Source organism: Pseudochaenichthys georgianus, chromosome 12 (assembly GCF_902827115.2).
Source record: "Pseudochaenichthys georgianus chromosome 12, fPseGeo1.2, whole genome shotgun sequence".
Taxonomy (NCBI): Eukaryota; Metazoa; Chordata; class Actinopteri; order Perciformes; family Channichthyidae; genus Pseudochaenichthys; species Pseudochaenichthys georgianus.
In genome coordinates this window covers 8,122,823-8,150,821 of record NC_047514.1, presented here as the reverse complement: position 1 = coordinate 8,150,821, position 27,999 = coordinate 8,122,823, and the positions used below count along the sequence as shown (strand labels likewise).

The 27,999-nt window shown below is 40.5% G+C and overlaps 2 protein-coding genes across 2 annotated transcripts; both read left to right on the top strand.

Annotated features, from left to right (window-relative positions):
- The first annotated feature begins 6,034 nt into the window (after positions 1 to 6,034).
- On the top strand, positions 6,035 to 10,999 carry LOC117455823 (WD repeat-containing protein on Y chromosome-like). The gene has a single exon (XM_034095404.1). It carries the CDS (start codon positions 6,254 to 6,256, stop codon positions 10,277 to 10,279), a length of 4,026 nt encoding a protein of 1,341 aa, XP_033951295.1. The 5' UTR covers positions 6,035 to 6,253; the 3' UTR covers positions 10,280 to 10,999.
- A 3,614-nt stretch (positions 11,000 to 14,613) lies between these two features.
- Positions 14,614 to 19,970, top strand: tmem267 (transmembrane protein 267). Its single transcript, XM_034095984.2, has 3 exons — positions 14,614 to 14,670; positions 16,063 to 16,518; positions 16,912 to 19,970. Exons 2-3 carry the CDS (start codon positions 16,120 to 16,122, stop codon positions 17,245 to 17,247), a joined length of 735 nt encoding a protein of 244 aa, XP_033951875.1. The 5' UTR covers positions 14,614 to 14,670; positions 16,063 to 16,119; the 3' UTR covers positions 17,248 to 19,970.
- The last annotated feature ends 8,029 nt before the right edge of the window (positions 19,971 to 27,999 follow it).

Sequence of the window (27,999 nt, the reverse complement as noted above, 5' to 3'; positions counted from 1 at the left end):
TAACATTTCAGTAAGCAGTAGACAAAAGAAGTGAAAATATGAATGTAATTTATTTTCAATATTTACATAATTATTTTAACAAATAAAATAACAAAAAACATCATAACAAATACAAAATAAAAGGTTTGAAAGACAGCCATGCCCAGCATGGGCCTGGAGAGCTGCAGAGTCCATTGGGGGAAGAGGGGGGGTGGGATGTGGGGAAGAGGAAGAGCAGCCATGTTAACAGTGTTATGGCTACAGATGTAATATCTAACTCAACATTAGCCATGACAGTCTGGGCTTAGCAAGGGCCTTAGAATACATACTCTAAAGGCCAAATCCAAAAACAGTGATACTGACATTTTAGCAGTTCACAGTCTTTGGAGGTGGTCGTTCAGGCAATTGGCTAGTTACTTTAAAAAAATATCATTTCCCCTAGGGGTGAAATGAACTCCATCTTGCAAACAGCCCAGGACTGTCATGTCTAATGTTGGAGTGGTCAACAATGGCACCATTTAGGCTATGAACAAAAGTAGCCATAACACTGTTAACAAACTTCCGGGCCTTGTCAATTTTGACAGGATTTGCACCAGCCCTCCACCGGCGCCTCTGGGAGAGCATGATCTTCAAGCCAGGGTGCCGATGGTGAAGCTGGTCCAGGTCCTCCTTCATCTGGTTCAGCAACTGAACACTGGGCACATCCCCCAAGTCATTACCGCCACAGTGGATGAGGAGGACATCCGGGACTGCTCTTCCTCGCAGGGAGTAGGAAAAGAAAGGGAGGACACCTCTCCAGCGCAGTCCACCCCAACCGAACCAGCACACCCTCAGGTCGAGGCCAAGGTTGCTGCTGATGGTCTCTGTAGCTCTCTGGGCTCCACGCCGGACATAGCTGTCTCCGATTATCCATACAGTCACTATGGGAGGAAAATAAATGAGAGTAACAAATGCTTCAGATAATGAGGAATATCAAATAAAGGGTTGCTCATTTTGTTCCTTTGACAATAACATACAAAATAACTAGAGAGCAAAACCTCAAAAAACAGATTAACAGCACACAGTTTATATATATATATATATATATTTATATACTGTGTATATGTATAGTATGTTTGTGTGTAATGTCAACCATCTGAAGTCCTGTAAAGTAAGTCAGGACCATCAACTTACAGGTTGTGCAGTTTGGCGTGGAGGTTGCCATCTTCTTTTTTCTTAATGCTGAAATAAATAAAAATGGTTTAATCAATATAAAAGCACCTTTCTTTTTCTACAGTCAAATTTCATTAATCGCATTTAATTCACGCAACACTGGTCATATCTCTGCTAGTTTACAAAGTTTAGTTACAAATTACATTTATATTTGAAAAACGGTGAAGCACTTAAAAAACAATTGTATAGTGTAGGTTCAAGAACAATTAAATCAAAAGGACAAGTTTTGTAAAGTTACAGGGTATCTTACCTTCAGAATATGCCGGGAACGAGGAGCAGTGACCGCAAGCTGGGTTGTTAGCATAGGTTGTTAGCTTAATACTGAGAGCATGTTAGCTTAGCTTCTTAGCCTGAGCTAGGTCTGGAACGTCACGCTCGGTGGCAGCAGGTCCCGCCCTGTCCCACCTCGGCTCCGCCTCAGCACCGCCTCTTTGCCCTTATTTGGAGCAGGCGGGAGTTAGACTCTGACGTCACTGTCGAGCCGTTAGTGGCCGACTCCGCCTACTAAGGGCTTCACGGCAACAATACAGTCGATGGTTGGGACTAACGCGTTACTGTAACGCCGTTATTTTTGGCAGTAACTAGTACTCTAACGCATTACTTTTTAAATTCAGTAACTCAGTTACTACATGGTGCGTTACTCCGTTACTGCGTTAGTTTTTTTATATAGTCAACAGCCAGGTGAACAGAGATGAGAACTGTACTTAAGTACAGTACTTGAGTAAATGTACTTAAATACGTCCTGTGTCACATGCGGAGACGGGCTGTGGGCGTGTTTGTGTTGTTTACTAACAAGACTATCATGGCGGCGGCGGAGCTCAAGTCTAGTTTCTCCACCTGGAGATATTCTCACTATTTCACTTTTGTCGAGCACAAAGAAAATAACGTTTTAGTTAAATGTAAGTTGTGTCCTGGCGGGTCAAAGAGCCTATCTACTGCCCTAACCAGTCATTCAAATATCTTAAAACATCTGCAAAAACAACATACTGGGACGAAGCTAGGAGCTAAGACCACAGAGACTCAGCCGACGCCACTCCACCTCCACCTGCACCTAAGCAACAGCGGCTGGATTTTAACCAAGGGACTGCTAGCCAGGGAAAAGTCGATAAAGCCATTGCACGGTATGTTGTAGAACACATGCAGGCTATTGCTACAGTGGAGTCACCCGCTTTCAGGGAGCTAGTTAGCATGATAGCATGTCCGGGCGGCACACGGCATATGGGACGGAAAACTTTTTCCAACTACCTGGAGAAAGAATATACAAAAATGTAAAGCCAGCTAATATCGATGCTATCCAGATTGCATATAGTGCATGTCAAGTTGATCAACAGATTGTATTATTCTCCAATGCAATAACAGTACTGAAATGAAGGCTATAAATAAGGGCATTAATATAATGGGAGCCCTTTTTTAAGTAACTAAAACGTTACTTTTAACAGTAACGCATTACTTTTTGGTGTAAGTAATCAGTAAAGTAACTGAGTTACTTTTGAAATGAAGTAACTAGTAATGGTAACTAGTTACTGGTTTTCAGTAACTAGCACAACACTGCTTAGGTGTAACTAAAGTCTGCTTTAAAGGTTGTTTATATTTCACATCATTAATCAGAATCTGCAGAGTTACTAAAGTAAATGTAGTGGAGTAAAAATACCAGGTTAACCTCTGAATTGTAGTGGAGTAGAATATATATTAATGCTGCCCATTATGGATACAAGCGATTTTCACCCATGTAGTAATTACATGTTTTAAATGTGTACACACCAATGTGTTTCCTATCGCCTAAACCTCCAGGGCTGTACACAGTTTAATACTGTCAACTTCAAATTTTTGGAAAAACGAAAACGTCTTTTAAAACTGCAATTCCCAGTAGAGACGTGCCATAGAGAACATGTTGCGAAACACAATAGCCAGCATGTGTAGTTCTGGGGGGGCGTTCGAGTCCAGTTTTGAATAGTCTGCCGTGGTTTCGTTCTATTTCAAAGCGCTTGACGCTCGGCGTAACCTTGGCGCACTGCCACTCCAACATCCAATCACAGAGCTTGAAGATTAATCACGGGATTTGTCAACAGTACTGTAGTCCCAAACGATAGCTGGGGATTATGGGTAGTGTAGTGTCTTCGGCCATCCTAAACTGAAATGTTTTTCGGATATCATATCGCATTAACAACACCACATCTGGCGTCACAGAGATCTTCTGTTACTGTCCTTTCTTCTTAGAGGAAGTACAGAAACACGTAACTGGATTTGTTTTAACGTTTGAGGTGCAATAAACGACACAGCAGCTTTTTGGCATGTTAAAAACTATTATTTTCTGCGTCGCTCATGAGAGTAACAGCTGGCAAAATTACAGCCTCGCCTACTGATTTCAAATGTGTGCTCTAAAATGATATTTATAAATTACTATTATCATTATTATAAGCAAGACAATAAATAGCAAAGATATGTAGAAAATAAACGTATTTAAGATACGTTCATAACGAACGTAACGTGGGAGAAAATACGTTTCTTGCTAAACGTAATTGAGAATGCAGTTTAGTTCTGTGGGAACGTAATATTTAGGAGACAGGGTTGCAAAAAGAACTACAGAGGGTAGGAAGAAAGTGGTGCCGTGGTGGAAGGAGGAATGTAGCAGAGCTATTAAAGAACAAAACAAGGTATTCAGTAACTACAGACATATATGAAACTTCCTTCAAGCTGAAAACTCACAAGCTTATAAAAACTTAGAAGTAAACCATCCATCTCTCTCACATCAGTCCTTATTTTTCTCTCCTCTTACCCTTTGAATTCCCTCTCCTCTCCAGACACAACCAGCGATCACTGGAGGTACAGAAAGATCCGGACCACAAGAATCGCTGTCGTGTTCGTTTTCCCGAGGTCTTCTCCAGCTTCCCGTACAAAGTGAACGTGACATCAGTCAACGCCTTGGGGAAAGCCTCCACCACCATTTCCTTTGAGGAGTCCAGTATAGGTAAGATAGATGGTGTTAGCGTATCATGTCGTGGTATTGTATTGGATGTTTGTAACACCTTAATACAAGAAAAGCTTGCACATGAGGGAGCATGTTTATTTTCTGAGGAGGTTTTAAAGGCTTTGATTTAGTTTCTGAGCTTGGTTCAAAGGGTGCACTTAAAGAAAAATGTTAGACATTTTCACTTTTCTTAAGAGTTACCAAACAACACTGTGCAAAGTTCAGGGACAAATCTAAGATCTTTTTCCCACACCGATTGACAATTACTTGGCAATGAAAAATAAGGACTAAGAGTGTTGAGGCGTCTCTTGGAGGATGCCAACCCTTGAGCAATGAAAATGCGTTTGTTTGACCACAGATGACTGATTTCATTGACTTCTGGTTCCCTTCGGATGTGTTGTGCTCGGTGCCAGAAATAAAATAGAGATTTCAATAGCCAAATAAACGTCACCCATGTGAAGGAGAGTGCACTGCTTTTTTGTGTTGCTTTTGCTTTAACTTACAGTATAGGCCATTAGCGAAAATCCCACTGACTGTGCACCCCTGTCATTACTGGAGGCACTATATAATACACACACTACCTCTGAACCTTTTGTGCAGCAAACACTATTTAATTGAGGCTTGGACGGGATGTGACAGCCGCAAATCAAAGGTCTGCTTTCTCACTACAAGTGCCAAACACAAGCTGCAGTATTAGCACATTTTAGTAATACTAAATGGAAGAATCAAGCATTAAAGTTAAGTTAATGAATTGGTTATTTTTTTTTTAAATGATGGCCTCCGCAATCATGTGGTAAATCGTTTTTTAAAAATTGCAGTTTGGATTATGGAGTTTTGTTCACTTAGGCTGCAGAAGGTTACATAATAACAAGCAAGACGCTTATAATTCATAAACAACTCAGGCTGGAAAGCAGTGAAGAGGAGAAATTCATTTTAAAGAAGGAATGAGAAGTACTTTGAAAGATAAGGGGAAGTGCTGCCAGCAGTCCCCGGCTCTGTCGTATTGCTCAGAGCGCGATATGGGTGTGCATGACGCATAAACACACACAGACACAAACGGGGCTGCGAGCGATTGTGTGCAGTGTGTCGGTCGACAGGTTGGGGTATTGAAAAAGAGTGTGTGTGTGCTAGACTGAGTGTGTACACAAGTAACCAAATGAGGCAGTGACATGCTCTGCCAAGCCCCGGATACAGGACTCATGAAAATGCTAATGCTAGCTGGATTAGCGACCCGGCTGAGGAAATATCCCTCGACTATTGGTGATAGCAAAACACCCCACTGCTCCTTTCTTTCCCTCTGCTTTATCTCCCTCTGCTTTCTCTTTTATTCCCAAATGCCCTTCGTGTGACTTTGTACTTTTTTTAACTGTCCCCAAGCCAAAGCTTTTCAGATAAATGTAAAAATGCCCGTTTTGTGTGACAAATGTCTTCCATCCACACTGTAACCACATTGTAATTGTTCTAATTTATGTCTTTAAGTTTGCTTGTAAGCTTTGAAAAGAATGAAATGTCTACTTATTTGATCCTTTTCTGGGCACTTTTTCACTTTAATTTTAACAGAGGACAGGGTAGAAAATGGAAAAAAGGAATGACATGGAACATGGTCCCACATGTGCTGTAACCACTCGGCTAACGAGGCGCTCCTTGACTATATATTTGAGTTAAGTTGCATCTAGCTAACAAATAAATTGTGTATTGCAACCTAGTAGTACAGGTAAACTTTATGTGGTCTTAACCCATGCCGTTACCTAGCAACGCAATTCTGTTGAACTAGGTAACAGCATGGGTCATTCACTCCTTATTGAATGACATCAGAACATCCTGATGTCATCAAAATTATGACATCATCTTGGCTTTTATGCTGAGTTCCGAGGCTATGCAAGGTGAACTGCATTTAGTCACTTGAGACTCGTGTTTTGGACGACATACATGCTTTTTTGAATATAGCCAGGTTAATATACTTTATAATACCAGGTGAAAATTAACATTATAGGCCTACAACAGATCCAGAGCTACACAATTTACTAATTTGAAAAAAACTCACCTACACTCATTACACATTTAAGTGTTTAATTGATTTCAATCGAAGTAGTAATGGCAAGTTACGCAAATTCAGCAGAGGAGGACCTAGATGAGAATGCTACAATTGCTGAAGGAAATGCCTGCAGCAGAATGTTTTCAGCGCAAGAAATACCTGAAATTGTTGCATTATTTGAGGAGGCAGATGCAGATGGTGGTGGAGGTTTGGATATGGAAGAATTTTGTGTTTTGTTTAAAAAGATGTACCCTTCTGTTAAGAAGGATGAACTTACAGTCCTACATATGCAGATAGATACCAACTGTGACGGTACAGTTGACCTGGTAGAGCTTTTAGACTTCTTAATAGCTAAGGGCAATGCATCGGCAGGGTTGGACTTTAAAAGACCATTCCCTAAACCTGTTGAATTTATACCTGTCGGTCACTATAAAGAAATTGTTGGTGTGATCTTCCGTCCCTTCGAGGACGTCAGACCTGATTTGAGTTTTAGAGAATTAGACGAAACCACCACTTACCAGAGAGGCCAATACATCTCTGTCAGCTCCGATGGTGTACTCACCTTCTGGACGGACAGCTGTACAGATCCATTCACCATACCTCTATATGTGAAAGAAAATGCACTTCCTTTTTCACACCACAAGAAAATGTCTGTTCGTGACATGCAGTACATTCAAGAATTGAAACAGCTGGCTATCTCCACCTCTGACAGAGAGCTTTTATTTTATGACTGCTCTGAAATACCCTCGATTTTTGCAGTTAACCACTCTCTGATTCTAGAGGAAAGCATTGTCAACACCATTAACTACTGGTCAAATGGCACTAAAGCAATGTTTTCATTTGGTGATGTACGAGGGGTTTTGACTGTTTTCATCTCCTACAACGTAAAGAAAAATGGCCTCTTCAACCGTGACGCATTTGAAAAAATCTCTCTGCGTGATTATCCTACAGTATACATTTCCAACCTTCTAAACAACCATTCAAAAGACTTTCTTTGTCTTAAAGTCTCAATTTTTAGTGACATATGCAGCCAGATCCAATACTTTCCAGTTCTTAACTCATTTGCCATTTGTGGAAGTTCATCCAAGACAATGGTCCTGGCTGCCCTACCAACCCCACCCAGAACCACTTTTTCAAAATCAATCTTTAGGAGCAGTGGAGATGAGGGGTTTTTCACCTGTGTTGAATACTCTCCTTCTGCTGAGTTATTGTTGACTGGTGGTACAGATGGCTTACTACGGTTGTGGTTACCCCACAAAAGAGACACCTGCCAAAAGTCTTTGGTGGGACACGTCAGGCCCATTACAAACATTGTCGTAAACAGAATGGACCGAACTGTCATCACTTTATCTGATGACAAAAATGTTCGTGTTTGGTCTTTGAAGAGATTGGAGTGTAAGCAAAGCATCGAGATTCAAGGCATGAGACCAGCTCGTATCTCCAGTATGTGTTACAACATACTTAACAATGATTTAGTTCTGGCTAACACAGATCTAGTCAAATATTTTGGTAGGGGAACAGATGCTTTTAAAGAAACATTAACATCCCATGACAAGCCCCTGTGCAATGCTCTCTATCACAGCATTTACAAAAAGGTTGTCTCTGTTTGTCGAAAAGGTGAGGCTACACTTTGGGATGTCTTAACAGGAAAGGCTGTCATGCAGTTTAAGGTCACTCCATATGGGGGGCACACTGCCATTGCATTTGATATACCACAGCGGAGACTAATCACAGTTTCCAAGGACGGGAAATTAAAACTGTGGAACTTCATCACTGGAGTGTTGCTTGAAGAATTTCCTATTACCTTGCCAAGTGAGGTGACAGGTATTGTCTGCATGGACAATAGTGTGTTTGTGTCGGGAAGGAACTCCAACAGAATTTTTGTCGTGGATTTGGAGGGTTATGACAACATATTTTTGGAACACGATTATTCAGATGACATTTGCTCAATGGATGTGCACGAAAAAACACTTCTTGCGGCCTCTTGCAATGGAAATATTGTAATGTGGGATGTTGAATCTAGGGAGGTTCTCTACTGGCTGAATGGCAGTCAGAGCCCTCGAACTTACATTACAAGAATAACAGGCAGGACAGGGTGTTTGCCTGATGGGAAGACACACAAAGAAGAAACTGGAAGGAAAAACACTGATGTGAACACTGGTCCTATTGTTTTATGTTTAAAGACAAGGAAGGTCAATGTGCACACAGCCACACTGCTGACTTCTGCCGATGGCTTTATAAGTGCCTGGTCGATAAAAAGCAAGGGAGGTTTGTTAGGGAAGTTCAGGGCAGTGAATGATGAAGATGCAATCATTACCACGATGTCCACTGATGTCAATGAAAAAATATTGCTGACTGGGGATAGTACCGGCAGGATTTGTCAATGGGACATTCAGAGATTTGGATTTAAGGATAAGGCAAACACAGGGCCATTCGAAGACATAAGAGGGTGGCGCGTGTCATTGTGTCCACCTCCTCTTTTGGGCACCTGGAAATCTCACCTCTCAGGGGTGGTGAGTGTTCAGTTTGATTCTGATTGTCAAAAGATTATTACTGCAGGGTTGGACTGCAATATCCAGCTGTGGAAAAACACAGGTGACCACATTGGATTATTTGGGAAAGATGAATGGGATGCTGATGCAAAGAAAACTACACAGAAGGAAAGAAGACCAGTGTCAGCAGGGAAGGGAAAACAGATACCATTTAAGTATTTCAGGCCAGAAAGGGAAGTGAAGAAAAAACTGGAAGATTACCTCGACAACATAGAGAATGAACCTTCTTTCCTACCCCGGGATGATCTAACTGATAAAGAGATGGACCGTATCTTTAGACGGTTAATGAAAATACAACCAAGTATTGACACAATACATGAGAGATTCAAACAACAACAGTCCATACGCTCTGACAAACAATGTGCTAGTGTGGTCCAGCAGGAGGCAGAACAAGCTTCTAAAGTGCAGCTCATGAATAGTAAAAGTTCAATCGGGCCACACCCGCCTCAGAGCCCGCTCATCAGTGGCGATACAGCAGACCCTGATTTGAAACAGCCTGGATCTAAATATGGCCGTGTGATCAAGCATCAGAATAAAGACCCTTTACAAGGCAGGGTCCCAACACCTTGTCCACCTGACATCGTGCCAAGCCAGCAGCGGTCTGAGCTAACAACAAAGCATTCACTCTTGCCAACCATCCCGAAAGGTGTTCAGCGCACACATAATCAGACCCAGTTCAGGCCACACCCGCCTCAGAGCCCACTCCTCAGAGGCAAGACAGCAGACCCTGATTTGAAACAGCCTGGATCTAAACATGGCCGTGTGATCAAGCATCAGAATAAAGACCCTTTACAAGGCAGGGTCCCAACACCTTGTCCACCTGACATCGTGCCAAGCCAGCAGCGGTCTGAGCTAACAACAAAGCATTCACTCTTGCCAACCATCCCGAAAGGTGTTCAGCGCACACATAATCAGACCCAGTTCAGGCCACACCCGCCTCAGAGCCCGCTCATCAGAGGCAAGACAGCAGACCCTGATTTGAAACAGCCTGGATCTAAATATGGCCGTGTGATCAAGCATCAGAATAAAGACCCTTTACAAGGCAGGGTCCCAACACCTTGTCCACCTGACATCGTGCCAAGCCAGCAGCGGTCTGAGCTAACAACAAAGCATTCACTCTTGCCAACCATCTCGAAAGGTGTTCAGCGCACACATAATCAGACCCAGTTCAGGCCACACCCGCCTCAGAGCCCGCTCATCAGTGGCGAGACAGCAGACCCTGATTTGAAACAGCCTGGATCTAAATATGGCCGTGTGATCAAGCATCAGAATAAAGACCCTTTAAAAGGCAGGGTCCTCCTAACACCTTGTCCACCTGACATCGTGCCAACAACAAAGCATTTACTCTTGCCAACCATCCCGAAAGGTGTTCAGCGAACACATAATCAGACCCAGTTCAGGCCACACCCGCCTCAGAGCCCGCTCCTCAGAGGTGGCAGCAGCTTAAAAACAAGCTATTCCCAGACACCTCGATTACGTTTACCTCCACTCACTGAGAAAGTACAGCTTACCACACGTAGCCGGCTGCAATAATGCTACAAACACCATTTCCAATTCCAATCTCATCTCAGCTTTGATTGTCATTTTGGGTTTTCTCCGGTTACTCCGGTTTTGTCCCGCATTCTAGTAAATAGAAAAAAAAAAACTTTTAATGACCTTCTGCAGATTACAATACAACATTTATGTAGCAGTGCACACAGTGAAGGTGAACACACTTTACCTTTTTCAAACATGGAGTTGTAAAAGCTCTTAATACCAAGAGCTCTGGATCTTTTAAATAGGGCCCGGTATTTATAAACTTGGCAAACAATAATCTTATGAATGATTAAATAAGTTCTGAAATAATACAATAATAACCAAATTATGAAATAAATATTGTGAAATGTATACCTACATGAATAAATAAATAAAAGCTGTTAATCAAACAGACATTTATGTTGATCTACATTTATTATTTTATGTTTCTGTAAATGAGTCTGATGTATTATCACTCGCGAGAGACGAGCCAATGCCACGTCATCAGAGGACTACGGAGGAAGGCCCGCCCCGTCTACGCCAGCCAATCGATGAAGACTATATACAAGTGTGAACGTATATAACCAGATGTTTAATATAGAAACAGCCGTTTTTATTCTACAGATTTGAGAAACAGCTGCGCCAAGTGGACTGTCTATCACTGAAGTAGAAAAGACCTCGGCCGAGTACTTCTGCAAACTTATTGTATCACTTTATTAATAAATGATGTTTACTTGACGAGAAGCTTCCTGAATTATGTTCAGCTACTCTACCTCAAAGTAATTACACGCAACACCCCTGACCCTTATTCTGAAAATACACTTTTCAGTAGCTTATAACATTGATTTATATTCCATTAATGTATGTGCCCATTAGTGGACATGCACTGGAATTGAATGTTCTATTTTATCCCTGCACAGTCTGCTTTTAAATTGTGTTGTGCAAAAGTAAAATTTCAGGTGATGTTCGCTCTCAGGTTGGAGACATACTAGAAGATTATTCAGCCAGTGAAGATCATATTTGACCATCAAATGCAGGCCAAATCCTAATTGTTGGCAAATGTTATCGGTAATGCGAGGGATTTGCATGACTAATTTTAACTACTGTGAGACAACCCAGTCTCACGGCATTTCGTGTTATAATCACAACATTTAATCTAATGGTTCGTGTTAGTTTTGAAATCCGAGCGCAATGTGCAAAGTTTGCAATATTATTTAATGAATCGTTTACTCTATTTTAAAGTATAATACTATTGCTGCTTTACACTTGAAGAAGATCAGCATAGATTTACAGTAAGAAAGCCTCCAAAAAGATAGTCTGAAGCGTTCAAACTTTTCAAAATTACTGCGGATGTATTCTTGCGGTGTCCGTCTTCTTTACTTTTTCCAAACGTTCTTAAGTGTCTCACATAGTTTGCCTTCTCTCACCCCTCCTGTCTATCTCCCCCTCCCCTCATCTCCTTCTTGTTCCTGCATTGTTAAAAGTCTTTCTCACGCCATTCTAGGTTGTAAGCCACATTCATTATAGGGGACAACGAGGCAGATCGTAAATAAATAAAACAATTTCATGCTTCCTGGTGCACTTCTGAATTGTGAGTGGGACTAAGACGATTCTCAACTGTCCTTGTCCATCCGACCAAAGCTGGGACGAAATTACATGAGAGTGTGTGTGTGTGTGTGTGTGTGTGTGTGTGTGTGTGTGTGTGTGTGTGTGTGTGTGTGTGTGTGTGTGTGTGTGTGTGTGTGTGTGTGTGTGTGTGTGTGTGTGTGTGTGTGTGTGTGTGTGTGTGTGTGTGTGTGTGTGTGTGTGTGTGTGTGTGTGTGTGGAAATGCCACTGAGAGCCTGTCAGTTCCAACAGCCTCGCTCTGCTCTAATGACCAGCTTGACCTTTCCCTGATAACCGGCTGAATGACACCATCTCCCCTCTCTCTCAATCCGGCCCCCTATCTCTTTACACTCGCTGCCTCTCTATCTCGCTCTCCATCACTGTTTGCTATGTGTGTTTTTCACACAGTTTTAACGCACATATATATTAACTCATGGGCGTTGTGTTGTTTTTTTGGAAAGGTGATCCTGAAAAGAACGCTGCATTAATACATTAACACATTTGGCTTGGTTTGTACGCTTGTGCTCTTGTTTATCCAACAGTGTGTTCTTTACTCAAATCTGTTCAAACATAGTTCTTTGTTGCCATACACACTGATGAGAAATGTGTTTGGATTCTTCCAAAACGTAGCTACCTCTGTTTGAAATGTGTCAGTGGCCACTTTATAAGATGATCTGTAAGCGATACGAGAGACAATTCTAATGTCTCTTACATCTAATGGCATGAGAATTAAACATTTCGATTGAGTGGTATTAAAATGAGTGTTGGAAAGAAATGAAAAGGAAAAAATACATTTATCTAAACTGACACATTTAAAAATGTTAGAAAATAATTTCACTTCGGGACTTTTATTGAATCCTTAGTTTGGCCACAGGAGGGCTGCAGAGGGTCCCTCCCTGTGCGCTGTCTGTGGTGCTGAATCTCTCTCTCTCTCTCTCTCTCTCTCTCTCTCTCTCTCTCTCTCTCTCTCTCTCTCTCTCTCTCTCTCTCTCTCTCTCTCTCTCTCTCTCTCTCTCTCTCTCGCTCTCTCTCTCTCTCTCTGTGCCTGTCTCCATGGTGCTGAATAATTCAGATGCATCATGGTATATCCCACTTCTCTGATTTAATATCTCCTCTGTCCTCATGTGACATGCAAATCAATGAAGTCCACCATCAAGATGCTCCCGTTCCTTTGCTCTGTGCATAAGGGATAGGTGAAGCAGGATATCAGTGTGTCATGCTGCATTAGTAACTATTCACCTTTTGGCAGACATCCTGCAGTGAGCTCTAAGAATACTGATGATGTTTGCCTCTCAAATCAACAAATCACTCCACTGCTTGTCAGCCTTTAACAACAAAACACACAGTCGACTATTGGGAGTTTAAGTGGTGATTCCCGTGATTGCATTGAACATATCACTCTTGTAGAGAACTGACCAAAATGCCAAATATTTGTTGTTTTAGAGCATTTCTGATTCTGAAAAAAAATTCAGAAGTGCATCAGGGAATTTCGTTTCAAGGTTATCTGAACAAAGGCAGGCATGTCTTTCCAGGTACAAAGCAACTGTGGACATCATTCAAAACACAGGAATATAAAAAGTTGATCAAAGAATGTGGAGCTCAATCAGACAATGAGCAAAACACTCGCAAATCTCACTGAATACAACGTCAAAGGAAACAAGCTTAAACGGAGAAAAATCCAACCACTGATTGTATTTGAATTTCCAAATGGATCCCTAATGAGAAAATCATTTTCAACAAAAACAACCAAGCTCATTAAAGACACTCCATCAAAAGAGATTAAATTGATAGGATCTTAGATCTTTGTTTGAGACAACATTGGATTTTACATCAGTGGTGAAATTGAAAAGCATGGCAGGTCTGACCCACTATGTAGATGATTAGCATGTTTGCCATTTGATATATGGGAGCCAATAATATCCCCCACTCAAGGTTTTAATATGATCATTGTTTCATATTCATAAAATATAAATACTGATTTAAGAAATAACCATTTGTTATTGGTTGGTCCTCAAACTGCTGAAGAGAATACTGTTTATTTTAAAATGTGTCATCTCTTTCATTTTATGACTTTGAAGGCTAGCAATACAGTGTAGTGTCTGCTTTCCAACACAGTTAAAACATGTCCTTCTCTAGTTACAGTATGATGTTTACAGTGTTCATTGCCCAGTCATTGGTTTTCATGCTGGTCTCTTCCACCTTCTAGTGATGCTCCGAGAAACTGCAGCCACTAAGAGTGTACTGTATCTCTGTAAATGCCTTGCTCTAATGATTCTGCCGTTATAAAAATTGTTCTCAAATACAAAAACAGTACAGATTATCTACCATCTACTTCATTGCAAAACACTATTGAATACGTCTTTAACCAAACCATTTGCCTTTGTGAATTAAATCACAATGAAGAGGAACAACTATTTAAATATAATTTGTATAAAATAGGTAACACTTAAAGGTCAGACATAACATTTATGTCAAGTTCTTTAACGTAGCCCAGATGCTAGAGTGCTATTTCAAGTGTCCAACATATTAACAGTCAACTATTTTAAACCACTTTTTTTACTCATCCTTTCTGAACATTTTATGATAAGAACAACGGCCAGTGTTGGTGTTCTTTCATACTTGCCCCTTTTGTTTCCGTTATCATACTTTCTGAAATGTCTTAAGTAATAAAACAATAGATGTCCCCATTTGCTGTTCAGCTCATGCCCTCTAGGTGGCAGCAACGCGACATAGCAGCCTGCTCACACAAACACCACAGAAGAATAGTGAAGCCTGGAGAACCGGTCGGATAACATGGCATGGGGTGAGTAACGATATATATATATCAACCGGCTGACACAAATGACCGTAAAACCATTTAAGCCACCGAAAATACAGTTAAAAACAAACGTTTTAATGGTAAACGAACGATGTCATGTTGGATAATTCACTAAATAGCAGAGCTAATCGTGACAGCTGCTTCCGCCTACACATAGCAGCATCTCTGTCACTGTTAGCCGTTAGCTCTCTGATATTGTAGCTCTGTAACAAAAGGTTATACAACGTGTCTTTATTCACTAACGTCTTGTTAACGTCAAACGAATAAAAAGTGAATTGGCTTAATTAACCATGCTGACGTTACACCAGAGAACACCGGTTGCTAACAGCAGGTGACAGAAATAACTAGCTAACTAATTAAACATCCATACTCTGGGGCATTACATCACGTGTTTCTTTTTTCAAATGCAAGAGACTGCAGCTCGAGATGCACTCACAGAGACTGCTCGTGGACCTGTCGTACATTTCTCTGTATTCCATGAGAGACACAGACCTATTTTCGTGTTCCCTCCGGATTTAAAGACACGGAATGTCTCTCAGATGAACGCTGTGTTTGATGAGGAGGGACAGGCTGTCTCTGGGGTCTGTTCTGGTTGTTCATGAGGCATTTACTCAAGTCAAAGTACAAATACTATGGTCTTGTAGTATTCCACTACAAGTAAAAGTACAAATAATATGGTCTTATAGTATTCCACTACATGTAAAAGTACAAATACTATGGTCCTTAATTACTCCACTACCAGTAAAAGGTACAAATACTTTGGTCTTAAAGTACTCCACTACAAGTAGAAGTATACTCTACCCTTACAGTACTCCACTATACTTATGTAAAGTACAGATATGACAATGAGTACAATGCTTGAATAAATGTACTTAGTTACTTTCAACCACTGGCATTGTTGTTTATTAAAAATAAAAAGGGACATTCAGAATAGGACTGTTGTTTACAGTGTTTATTTTTGTGTGCTAATTGTTGTGCTAAAATGCTTCAGTTGTATATTACTTATTTATATTGATTTATAAGACTCCATAAACAGTATTAGAGTTGAATGTGATACAACAATGTTATACTATGTATTATTGTGGAGGGTTGTTGTTATGCCTGATTGCCCTTTCGATTGCTCAATCTGTGGTCATTGGAGCAGCATAGAGAGAACATCGTGCCTTTGTTATGTATCTTTGTACCAAGCATGAAGCAGAAGCACACACAGACATTTAACTTGTTTGATTCATATTATATATATTAGGCAAATTCACTAGTTTATTTTTTTGTTATTTAACAACATGGGGTACAAACATATACTGTAAATATGTAAACAAATATACATTTATGTAACCATCTGTTCTTTGCCTCTTACATTTCCCCTCTCTTCACCAGGCTACCTGACTCTTGCTGACCCTCAGTGACGATTGGCCCACTCAGCCATCAGTCAATATGCAAGGATTCTACTCCAAGCTGGATGCGGTTCCCCTGCTGGGGGCGGGGGGCCTGGGGGGGGAGGGGGCCCCGCTCCCTCTGAGCCTGGCTGTGGAGACGGAGAAGGCTCAGGCCCTGCTGCAGACCTTTAGCTCCGCCTCCCTGCTGGCGTCGGCAGGCCTCGGCATGTTCTGTGTGGTGGCGGACCACGGCCTCCAGCTGTCCGTCATCCAGAACCACCTGTGGCTGCGCGCCGCCCTGGACAACGCCACGCACGGATTGGTGGGGCTGTGGTCGTGGGCCGTGGTGATTGGACTGAGAAAAAAGAGCGACGTGTACGAGGTGCTGCTGGCCGGCCTGCTGGCCTCCATCATCGACCTGGACCACTTCTATATGGCGGGGTCCCTGTCACTCAAGGTAGACCCGCCCCCTGCTGAGGGCTCTTCTGCATGTTTAAGACTAGAAATGTACCACATTTGGAAAGTGTGCAATATAATTCATAGGAATTTGGGAGAAAATATCTTATTTAGCAATTCATCACAATAAAGTATAGGATGACTTTTTATATTTTTATTACAAACAATGCTCTTTTTTTATTGAAGTTCTTCAACTTAGTACGAACTTACTAATGACATGCTATATAATTACTTTTTTATCATATTTTAAACAAAATACTCTAAAGGGCTAGCAGGTTGTGTGCACAGACAGAAAGATCAATAAATACAAGATGAAATTCAAAGTAGATATTGTAATGATGTGTTTCTGCTGAAGTACATCCAGAGATACTTTATCTTAACTCCCTCCCTCCAGGCAGCCGTCTCCCTCCCCCACCGCCCCCCCCTCCACTGCTCCTCCATCATCCCCGTCCTCTGTCTCTCGCTGCGCTTCCTCATGTGGATCGGACGCCTCAAAGACGCCTGGTGCTCCCTGCCGTGGATGCTGTTCATCTCCATGGCGACGCACCACGTCCGGGACGCCGTGCGCCACGGCCTGTGGGTGTGTCCGTTCGGAAACACGGCACCCCTCCCCTACTGGCTGTACGTCAGCACCACGGCAACGCTGCCCCACCTGTGTTCTGTGCTCATGTACCTAACAGGGACCAGGGACGTGATCTCCACCAAACACGGGGTGGCCATCGATGTGTAGACGTCCTCCCTGATTGGTTGGTGATCTGGTGGGGATACAAGATGCTCTCTGAGACGACTTTTAGACATTTTAAATTACTGGAGAAAACATTTGAAAGATGAACTTGTTCTTTCAGCTTATTGGAGAGAAATGTTGGCGAAGAATCAAGTTTTTTTCACCCAAAAGGATGAGAAAACTGTCAGTAGGACAACAAAATATGGGTTTTCTTTGGAGTCGTGTATAATAATTGGCTTTTTCGAAAAAGAGTGTATGTGCCCAGTATGGATTTTGCTCTTTATGGTATGAAACGATCAGGATCCTGATACCTGTCTCCTGTGCTAAATGCTAACGGAGGGACCCCTTAAACCTTCGTCATATCGTTCCGCAGAGGCGTTCCCGCTCTCTGGTCATCTTCAGGACATGAACCCTAACCACTATCACGTCCTGTCCTAAGAAGGAACACTCAAGGAAAAGTCAACCAAAGTTCAACCCCCCCCTCTCTGACAGACCTGTTATCAGTGTCACTCTCACCCTGAGTATGTTCTTCCACTGTGCTTTTAAAACTGTGAATCTGCCATAGTAGTGAAGTTTAGTGTATCGTACGTTCATTGTAGAGTTTTAAAGGAACAGACACACCTTTCTTCTCATGGCTCTGCCACTACTGGTTGGATAATTTTCACTCAAAGATACGTTTTCCTAGAAGAGCCCAGAAGTTTCCGTGCTAACCGTGGATCAGGATGTTGTTATAAATCAGTTTGTTTCTAACATGTGCGGCCTCTAGTCTTTTGACTTTAGGGTAGTTGGATTTAACTGATTTCTGTAGGTTTCATTCTTACCGTTGCAAACGTCCACCTTGTGCTTTTTGACAGATTTGGCTCCACTGTGGCAGCAAAAGCTAAGTATGAAATTAGTCTTTTGTATTTTATAATGTCATGGCTATGTGACCTCTCTATTTGACATCAATCATAAAAAAGCTGAGGGACCCGGAGATAGGCTGGATTCATATTTTTGAAGTGTTAAACATTCAAATTAGGGCTGTCAAACGATTAATATTTTTAATCAGATTAATCACAGCTTAAAAATTAATTAATCATGATTAATCACCATTCGAACTATGTCCAAAATATAGTAGTTTTGGCACAAGTCCGTTGTACAGACCGACGTTAACAGCAGCCCTGTATGTGCACACGGAGACCGACTCTGTCGTCCGGTGATCTAACCGCCTTCTGGAAAAGCTTCACAAGTACGTCGGTACGCAAATGCGCTTTGTGACACAAGTGACGGTACGCATTTCAGAGTACATAACCTGCGTACCAGTTATGTGCACCCCTGTACCAGAGCCATATTATTACTATTATATGGCTCTGCCCTGTACTACAGCACAAGTATTCTCCGTCGGGACTTCCTGCAACAACACCACGCCGTTATCAAAGATGTTCTATTGAGAAGACGATCACTACGTGACAAAAGTTTTCAAAACCGTGGCTGCAATCAATCTGACTAACTGCTGCCTGTGCAATTTACTCCGCGCGAGTTGGCAGACTTTATTTTGCTTACTTTAACATCATTTCTCATGGTCGGGCTAAGCCATTTCTTGGTATGGGTGTAGCCTACCCCAGCCATACCCTGGCGCTGCCACTGGTGGCACGTATGGGGCGGGCCATTCTGCACATGCGTTAAATGCGTTAAATATTTAAACGCAATTAATTCATAAAATTAATTACCGCCGTTAACGCGATAATTTTGACAGCACTAATTCAAATGAATCGTTTGTTCACCGGTGAGTCCAACGCTAGTAATATCTTCATATTACTTGCTGTATAGGGTTCTGTGATGAAATGATTGATCAAATACATGCTGAAATGTAGTGGTGAAGCCATGAGTAGGACATTTATTTCAAATATTTATCATGTACAATCATTTACTAAGACATAAAACATTTAGAGGTAGGAAGTCATTGCACTGCTTGTTTCATTCCTTAACAGTATAGTTTACTGTATTATACATGATGCATTATATGTGGTAACAGAGTAGATTTAGTGACTTTTAGGAACTTATTCAAGTTATTTGAGTGTCATTTTCAGTGTAAAAGGGATAGTGGACTCGTCAAGACTTAAGCCTGCTTCTATCTTTTTGAATTCGGACCGATTTGAAGTTAAGTTTAATCACTTTTATCTCAAATATCAGCTACAAAATGTGTTTTTGTTTTTGTGGAGCGGCTGGTGACTGTAAGATCGTAGTGATGCTTTTTGTCCACTAGGGGGCTGCAGTGAGCTTCAAAATGTGTCCTTTGGAATAAATCTGGTCTTAAAATTTGAATAATTGCACAGAAAATTCCAAAATGTACTGAACTTCAGAAAGTTATTTTGTGGCTGCCATTCCGTTTTTGTTGCCAGTGTCATTTTAAAGTAAAATAATTTATTGTTGCTGCTTATGTTCAAATGGTAAACTTTATTTATGCAATATTAAGTTGAATTTTGCACAATTTCATTTATTTTTATTTTAAATTATTTGTTATATGTTGAACATGTTTTATGACGAACTTCATTAGTATTAAAGTATAGATAGTCATGATGGTTTTAATGTGTCCTTTCTTTCTCAATAAAGTATATCCTGTGTATATATCCCTTGTTTGTGAATCAATATGCTTGTTAAACTATATATTGTGACTTTTTAACATTTTTAATGATAATTTTCGTGGCATACCAAATATCTTAATCTAGGTGTCACGTACAACAGGGGAGCTATACAACCTTTCCATACCGAATAAACATATCAGATTTACTGTTTGTTACTGTGTGTGACTGCGTGTGTCAAGTTCTGTATATCTACATGCATCGCTAAACCCAAAAGAAGTACTTCCTCTTTTATGTCGAACAATGCGCAGTAGGGCCCATAGATATATATAAACTAGGGCTGTCAAGTTAACGCGTTAACGCAAAAAAAAAATTAACGCCACTAATTATTTTAACGCGATTAACGCATGTGTATTTTTTTTCCTCTGCCGCCCCGTAGTTTCAGAGCGCATCGAGTTTAAAATACCATCTACAAGCTGATGCTGACAGCCCCGCTCCTGCCGCCCGCTTGTGGCAGATCACACCATAGATATATATAAACACTAGATGGCTCATGGGAGATTTTCCAGCGTAGCTGACCGGCCGCCATCTTGCTACAGTCAACAGTTACTCTGATTCGCGTTATGGTAGCTGTTGTAAGGTGAGTGATCTGCACAAAAATACTCTTAACTCGCTGAAATCTTGACTGATTTACAAACGGTTTGGTTTATTATAAACATTATTAGCATGGCTATGATACAGGATGCTTGGACATGTTGAAATTGCAGCTTTTCTTTGTGTATGTGGTTGTATTTATTAGCTGGCTAATAACAAGAGGCTGTCAGTGAGACCTAGTATTACAAAGTTCACCCAGCAACTTTACACCAGTGGGAGAGGCAGAACTGCTCTTTCTTTTCAACATAACTTAAGTTACACATGATTTCTTCCAAGTGGTTTGGCTTGTTAAAAACATCTTGCATTATGATACAGGAATTTGCTGGCTTTGTGTTTACAGAAGTACCTGACTATGCCAGACTTTTGTGCAGCCTACGGATGCTCCAATCGCCGCTGTCTGCAAACAAGAACCCGTGGGATCACCACATATGTTTATGTTTGCTCAGTCTAATAAACCCATAACATGGTTGTGAAAGAATACCAAAGCTGAGGCTGGACGATGATTGATTGTTAGTGTGCCATGTGTCACTGTGTGTCTTATTGGTTTTGTGGTATACTGTATTTTATTTGATTGTGTGCAAGACACATTTAAAACAAATAACCTTGAACCTTGAAGCCCCATCTCTCCCCACCTGCTCCTGCTTCCTACATCCCCTCCACACCACACCAAGTTGTTCTTCTTAATAATAATAATACATTTATGTTGGGGGGCCGCCTTTCATAACACCCAAGGACACCTTATAGGGGCAATATAGGGAACAATTTAAACATTGGATTTTGTGATATATCAGCCGGGGTGAGACAAGACAAACCACAAATGGACTACAGAAGGACACAAAATGACACATGGTACAGTTTATATTATTCTTGGTCTTTTTTCAATAACATATTTCAAAGGTTCTGGATTTGTTTACAAATCTAGAAACTAAATACAAAACTAGGATGATATGAAGATCTCATGTCAAAAATAATTGTGATAAATGAGACAGAACTGGCCTGTCTGTGAGCACATTTTATGTTGGTTTGGTTCTTCTGATAAAGGTGTGAATATCTAAATAATATACCAACATATGCTATTGTCATTTGTTGTGTCCCTGTTCTTCAAGCTAAGGCATTGCTAAATTAACAACTCTTGGCTTACAGAGTGGTAACATGAGACCGATTTTTATATATAAAATATAAATGTATTTTAATTTTATAATTTATTTATAATTTATTTTAAATATTAACAATATAATCAAATAAATGGAAATATATACACCGGCAAATATTTAATATAAATACCTTGTGTGTGTGTGTGTATAGCTATTGCTTTATCTGATTAATGTTATTTTCATATGAAAGTCCATGATTATAAGTATGTAGTATCATAACTACATCTTTGATGTTTATAAAAAACCAAACCGTTTGAAAATTGGTGGGAAATTGAGCAAGCTATGGTTATTTAAATAGTAAACCATAATGTTATGAATGAGAGAACTGCCTGTGGCAAGATGGCGGCCAAGTGCCAATGTCGGTCTCCATTGGCCAGCAGCGCGGGTGAGTCATCTAGTGTTTATAAACACAATAGAGAGGCGAAGTCCCTCCCTTTCCGGGAGCCTCCATGGGACCCCGGAAGCGTAAAATTATACATTGAAGTCAATGGAGAGAGAAAGGTTATCTTTTGATCCCGTTTGAATTGTGCCACGAATGACACATATGATGTTTGTCAATTTAAAAGAATATTTTGCAAGTCAAAAAAATTAAAATGTGTCGTAAAACTGTGAAGTTACACATTTTTTTGTGTGAAACCACTGAGTGAACTACAGTTCTCTGGTCTCGCACAATACGCGTCACCATCACAAAGACGGCCGTCACGTTAGCAAATTTCACCTGTTTCTTTCAGAATGAGAATAAAAGTATAAAACGAGGTGAACATCACTACAAGTCTGGACACGTTGAGAGCTGTACATACACGAAAGGGGAGTTAGTCGGTTCTGTAAGAGCAGCGGGACCGGCTTTACAAGATGTTGGTGAGTAATATGAGTGCAATGTGTAACGTTAATGTCAGCTAGCTAACATTAGCTAACAAGGTACACTAACGTGTTTTGTTTCAGTAACTAGTTTTCTCCTTAAAGGGAAATGGAAACAATTTTCAAACTGCTTTCCATGCGACAATATTACCATTAGGAAATGTATTTATCTAGTCTATTTCCAATATAAACGATCGAGATACGCGAATTTACTTTTTGAAATATGTGCCTAATGACCATGGGCGCTTCCATTGCTCCGGGACTTTCCCAGTGACGTCACTGATTGGGTACGGCTTCCTGGGCCAAAGCTCAATAACAAACAACATGGCATGCAATGCACCAGTAGTTTACATTACAAGAAAACGGTCGTCGTCAGGAGTTTATTGTATTGCCCCAGGCTGCACAAATGGATTTTATACAAAGAAGGAAGAAGTACATTTCCATAGGCTGCCACTAAAGGATGAGAAGCTGCTCAAAGTCCAGTCTGGATGCCTGGTTCAATACAAAACATTGGATTTGAAGCCAGGATCTGTTCCCACAATATTCGATTTCTCAACGTATGCAGTCGGGAACACCGACCGTCCCAGCACGTCGGCCGCGCAAGACAATGACAGTGTCAACAAACGTGAAGTTCGAGCCACCAAACGAGTTGCTTCAGCTGCCGAGAGAGAGGTAAATATTGCAGCACTACCAGATTACTAGCTCACACATGTATTTACTGACACAGTGTGACCTTATTAATTAACGCAATCGCGTCCAAACTAAATGGTAGCTATTATGACGTACAATAGAGAATTGGGGGTGTTCTATAGCTCAACTAATTAAACTGGCATACACACGCTCATCTGTCGAAAACAGCCCTAAAAAGGCTAGTATTGCTATTGATGGATGGTATTGCAGGACCCAGAGCGGACAGCAGATAACGGAATTGCAGTTGTATTGCTTATAGATTATCAGAACATTTCAAAGGGGACACAGCCCCATTGGATATTAACCTATGGATTAACTACATCATCGTTTTTATCGTTGTAATGCCATTGAAGACCAGTTTAGACCAGACAATGAGGAAGGTAAGCCGTTAGCCTGGCGTATGTTAGTACCTAGCGCCACTTGTTTTGATGTACGTTTTTGTGGATAACCTCGCGAGTTTGTATCTTTCAGTGTTGAGGTGGGCACCGTTAGATTCCGTGTCTCCTTGCGATCATAAACGATGTGTTGGATGTGCGGCTAGGATAAGTAATAAGGGAGCTAGGAGTGATTTTCGGTGCAGTAATAGGTTAGCATTTTCGCTCGGGGCTAATTCAGAGGCTCACTGTTAGCATTGTGTTTTTTTAATTTTTTTATTCCGGATCGTATGCCACTCTATTCGACCGAATCGGTTCATAAGCATAGGCCATGGGATGCCTGGTAACTGTAGATGCTTCCACATCAATGTCATCTCCCGACGAATAGTCAAATTCATCGTTCAAAACGTCGATCTCATTGCAAAATTCCTCCATCGCTGCCATATCTGCTACGTTGTGTTGACTTCAGGTGGAGCGAAAACACAGCCAGTCGTCACCATTTGGGACTCCCCTAATGGCGGCGGCCTGGTCCCGGAATTCCCCACCCGGCCGGCGGATAATTAATTTTCTTTTGGCGAGTAATATCATATACAATAAATATTACGATCAATATCCATTGTAAAATGAATAAACTACCGGAATATTATAACTGTAATTGGTGTTTCCTTTCCCCTTTAAGAACTTCGTGGTCTCTGTGTATGCTGTGGATAACATTAGTGTTCACAAGAACAAGGTACACTCCCGTGTTTTGTTTTAGTTGCTCTTCAGATTGAAGCGGCCAGTTTTATATCGACTATACTGTATGTGTGATCTCCTTTTACATCTCGTTGTGTCATTTGAGTTTATTTGCTGTGTGTAGAGTCAAGGGTTTTGGTTATCTTGTCAATTTGTTTGGTTATCCAGGCACAGCTGTGTGTGGCTCCCTCTGGTACACTGGTATGTGTTTTCCTAATGTAGAGAGCATTGATTAATTAATAAACTACACACTGAGTCTAGATCCTGACCACATCCTTTTTTATTGTTCATCAAATGTTTTTCAAAAATGTATTTATACACATTTAGAAAAATACAATGTACAATCACAACCAGTACAACACAAATTACAAAAAATACAGAAAAAACAAACAATAACAACAATCAGACAAGAGGACAAAACTATGGAAAAATAACCCCTCCCACCCCCAGATCCAGACCATCCTTGTATTATTGCTCATTCAATCTATTATAGCATGCTAACAAACATGGTACTTACTTTATTTGTACAGATCTGCATGGGAGACGATGGCGCGATGCAGAGCGCTGTCTGTGATTGTGCACGGGGGATGTACAAATGCAGCCACGCTGCAGCATTGGCAGATCAGCTCCACAGATGTTGAGTGCCTGTGGAGGAAGCCTGGCACTTCCAAAGTAGTCCAGCCGGTGTCTCAACTTTACCAACAGTGAGAGGAGACATACAACCCACTGGCCAGAGACATCGCCAATCAGGATGTAGACTGGTTCAGGTCTGCACTGAGGGGTGCACAGTGTGGCATGGCATGGCTTTTGTCAGGCCATTGTCACCGTGCCGGAGCTGATGAAGGGGCATGGGGGTCGGGGGCTTGAGGCAATGCTTGCCTCAATGCGACTGAGCAGAGACCAGCAAGCTGCCATCCAGACAGTGAAGTGTCCACCATCATTATACATGATGGTGTATATAGGATATATATATATATATTTGTATACATATCTGTAAATTGTATAATTTTATTTGATTTAAAAGTCTTTTTGATCTCTCTGTCTATAAACACAAACTGAGTAAGATTGACAATAAAGTTGACTTTGAAAAATATATATATTCTTTATGAAAATAGTTGACTGTTGGAGAAATGAATTGATTTGATTTTCTGAAGTTAATTTAACTTTGGCGACCATGTAAGGTCATTATTAAAAAGGTACAATCAATTTGTTTAGGGTTGACTAAAATAATGATAAACATTTAATTTGGATAATTTACTGACAGAATAAGAAACTCAATAATGCTCTACTCACCTGTTCCTTTTTATAAAGTGAAACAGTTGAAACGATAGATTTTAGTAAACTTAAAAACAACCTTCTCCAAAAGCTATCAAGGAATATACCGAATACTTGTTTTAGAACTTTATTTTTATATAAATAGTTTGAATGATCCATAATTGACAGAAGCTTGTTGTAGTGGCCAATTGTCCAAAGAAATCCATGTTCAAAGGCCACTTAGTCTAGGAGGCGAGCTCGAGTATTGACTCGCGTATATTCAAAAACTCAGATACCTTGCTCGTTCCATTCTGGTGCTTTATTGAGAGGTTCAATAGATCAGCTGGCGGCCCACTGCCGACGTGCAACATTTGCACGGTATTTAAACAAATAAACAAATAAGATCCATTGGTCATACGGATGTGTGCGGTCAAAAACTTTTTCCAACTGCCTCTCTAGACTTCCTGCTGTGTCATGCAGGCAGCGTCATTTATACCTGAGCACGCCCCTACTATTGCTTTGTATAAATAATAACAACACATAAACTAGAGCTGTCCATAAGCAAGATGACACGTTACAAAAACAGTATAATAATAATTCATAGTTAATCAGCTCATTTAAGTTAAATTAAAGAATATTCAATTGGCTCACAAAACCATAATTAATTACCAAAATAAATGTGCCTAAATGGCTCTTACACTTGTGTTTACCATATTTGGTTATGGTATATTATTTATATACATCAAAGGCACAATGCACCTCCCAGAGACACACATGTATTGAGTGTGATATTGTGCATAGGTCATGTGAAATCATCTTTACATACTAGAAAACTGTAGGAGCGGCAACTTGTTTTGAAATTGAATTTTTAATATCCGATAATAAAGTTGAACTGTTTTCTTTATTATTCTCTCTTCCCATCTCCATCCATCACCATGCTCTGTTCCTGCAGGTCCTGCTTGCTAATCAATGCTCATATTTTTTTACACAATTACAAATAAAGTCAATGTATTGTATGACATGAAGTTGTGTTTCATTCGGAGTCAATAATACATTCATTCTGCCTTCAACTGCACAATGATTGTGGACTGCACCGACATCCATTGGTAAGATGAACCAAGCAAAGAGGGTCACCATCATGCCTAAGGACATCCAGCTGGCCCGCTGCATCCGCGGGAGAGGGCTTAAACTGACCTGAGACCAGCACACCCAAACACAAAAGCTCTTTTAAGAGCCACCTACAGTTTCAAAGAGTTGCAATCCTACGTTATTATAATTATTAAACTGGTTCATGTATCACTTAGTGTACTGAACCGTGATGAATGAAAGAAATTAGTGAGGTAGTGGTTTACTGAAGTTACAAAGACATTAATATATGAGTAACAGGTCAGTGTGTAAACACAAGTGTAAGAGCCATTTAGGCACATTTATTTTGGTAATTAATTATGGTTTTGTGAGCCAATTGAATATTCTTTAATTTAACTTAAATGAGCTGATTAACTATGAATTATTATTATACTGTTTTTGTAACGTGTCATCTTGCTTATGGACAGCTCTAGTTTATGTGTTGTTATTATTTATACAAAGCAATAGTAGGGGCGTGCTCAGGTATAAATGACGCTGCCTGCATGACACAGCAGGAAGTCTAGAGAGGCAGTTGGAAAAAGTTTTTGACCGCACACATCCGTATGACCAATGGATCTTATTTGTTTATTTGTTTAAATACCGTGCAAATGTTGCACGTCGGCAGTGGGCCGCCAGCTGATCTATTGAACCTCTCAATAAAGCACCAGAATGGAACGAGCAAGGTATCTGAGTTTTTGAATATACGCGAGTCAATACTCGAGCTCGCCTCCTAGACTAAGTGGCCTTTGAACATGGATTTCTTTGGACAATTGGCCACTACAACAAGCTTCTGTCAATTATGGATCATTCAAACTATTTATATAAAAATAAAGTTCTAAAACAAGTATTCGGTATATTCCTTGATAGCTTTTGGAGAAGGTTGTTTTTAAGTTTACTAAAATCTATCGTTTCAACTGTTTCACTTTATAAAAAGGAACAGGTGAGTAGAGCATTATTGAGTTTCTTATTCTGTCAGTAAATTATCCAAATTAAATGTTTATCATTATTTTAGTCAACCCTAAACAAATTGATTGTACCTTTTTAATAATGACCTTACATGGTCGCCAAAGTTAAATTAACTTCAGAAAATCAAATCAATTCATTTCTCCAACAGTCAACTATTTTCATAAAGAATATATATATTTTTCAAAGTCAACTTTATTGTCAATCTTACTCAGTTTGTGTTTATAGACAGAGAGATCAAAAAGACTTTTAAATCAAATAAAATTATACAATTTACAGATATGTATACAAATATATATATATATATCCTATATACACCATCATGTATAATGATGGTGGACACTTCACTGTCTGGATGGCAGCTTGCTGGTCTCTGCTCAGTCGCATTGA

Coding starts and splice junctions, on each gene's coding strand:
- LOC117455823 (XM_034095404.1), top strand. CDS start 6,254: ATGGCAAGTTACGCAAATTCAGCAGAGGAGGACCTAGATGAGAATGCT.
- tmem267 (XM_034095984.2), top strand. CDS start 16,120: ATGCAAGGATTCTACTCCAAGCTGGATGCGGTTCCCCTGCTGGGGGCG. Junction 16,519..16,911: donor CGGGGTCCCTGTCACTCAAG/GTAGACCCGCCC, acceptor CCCTCCCTCCAG/GCAGCCGTCTCCCTCCCCCA.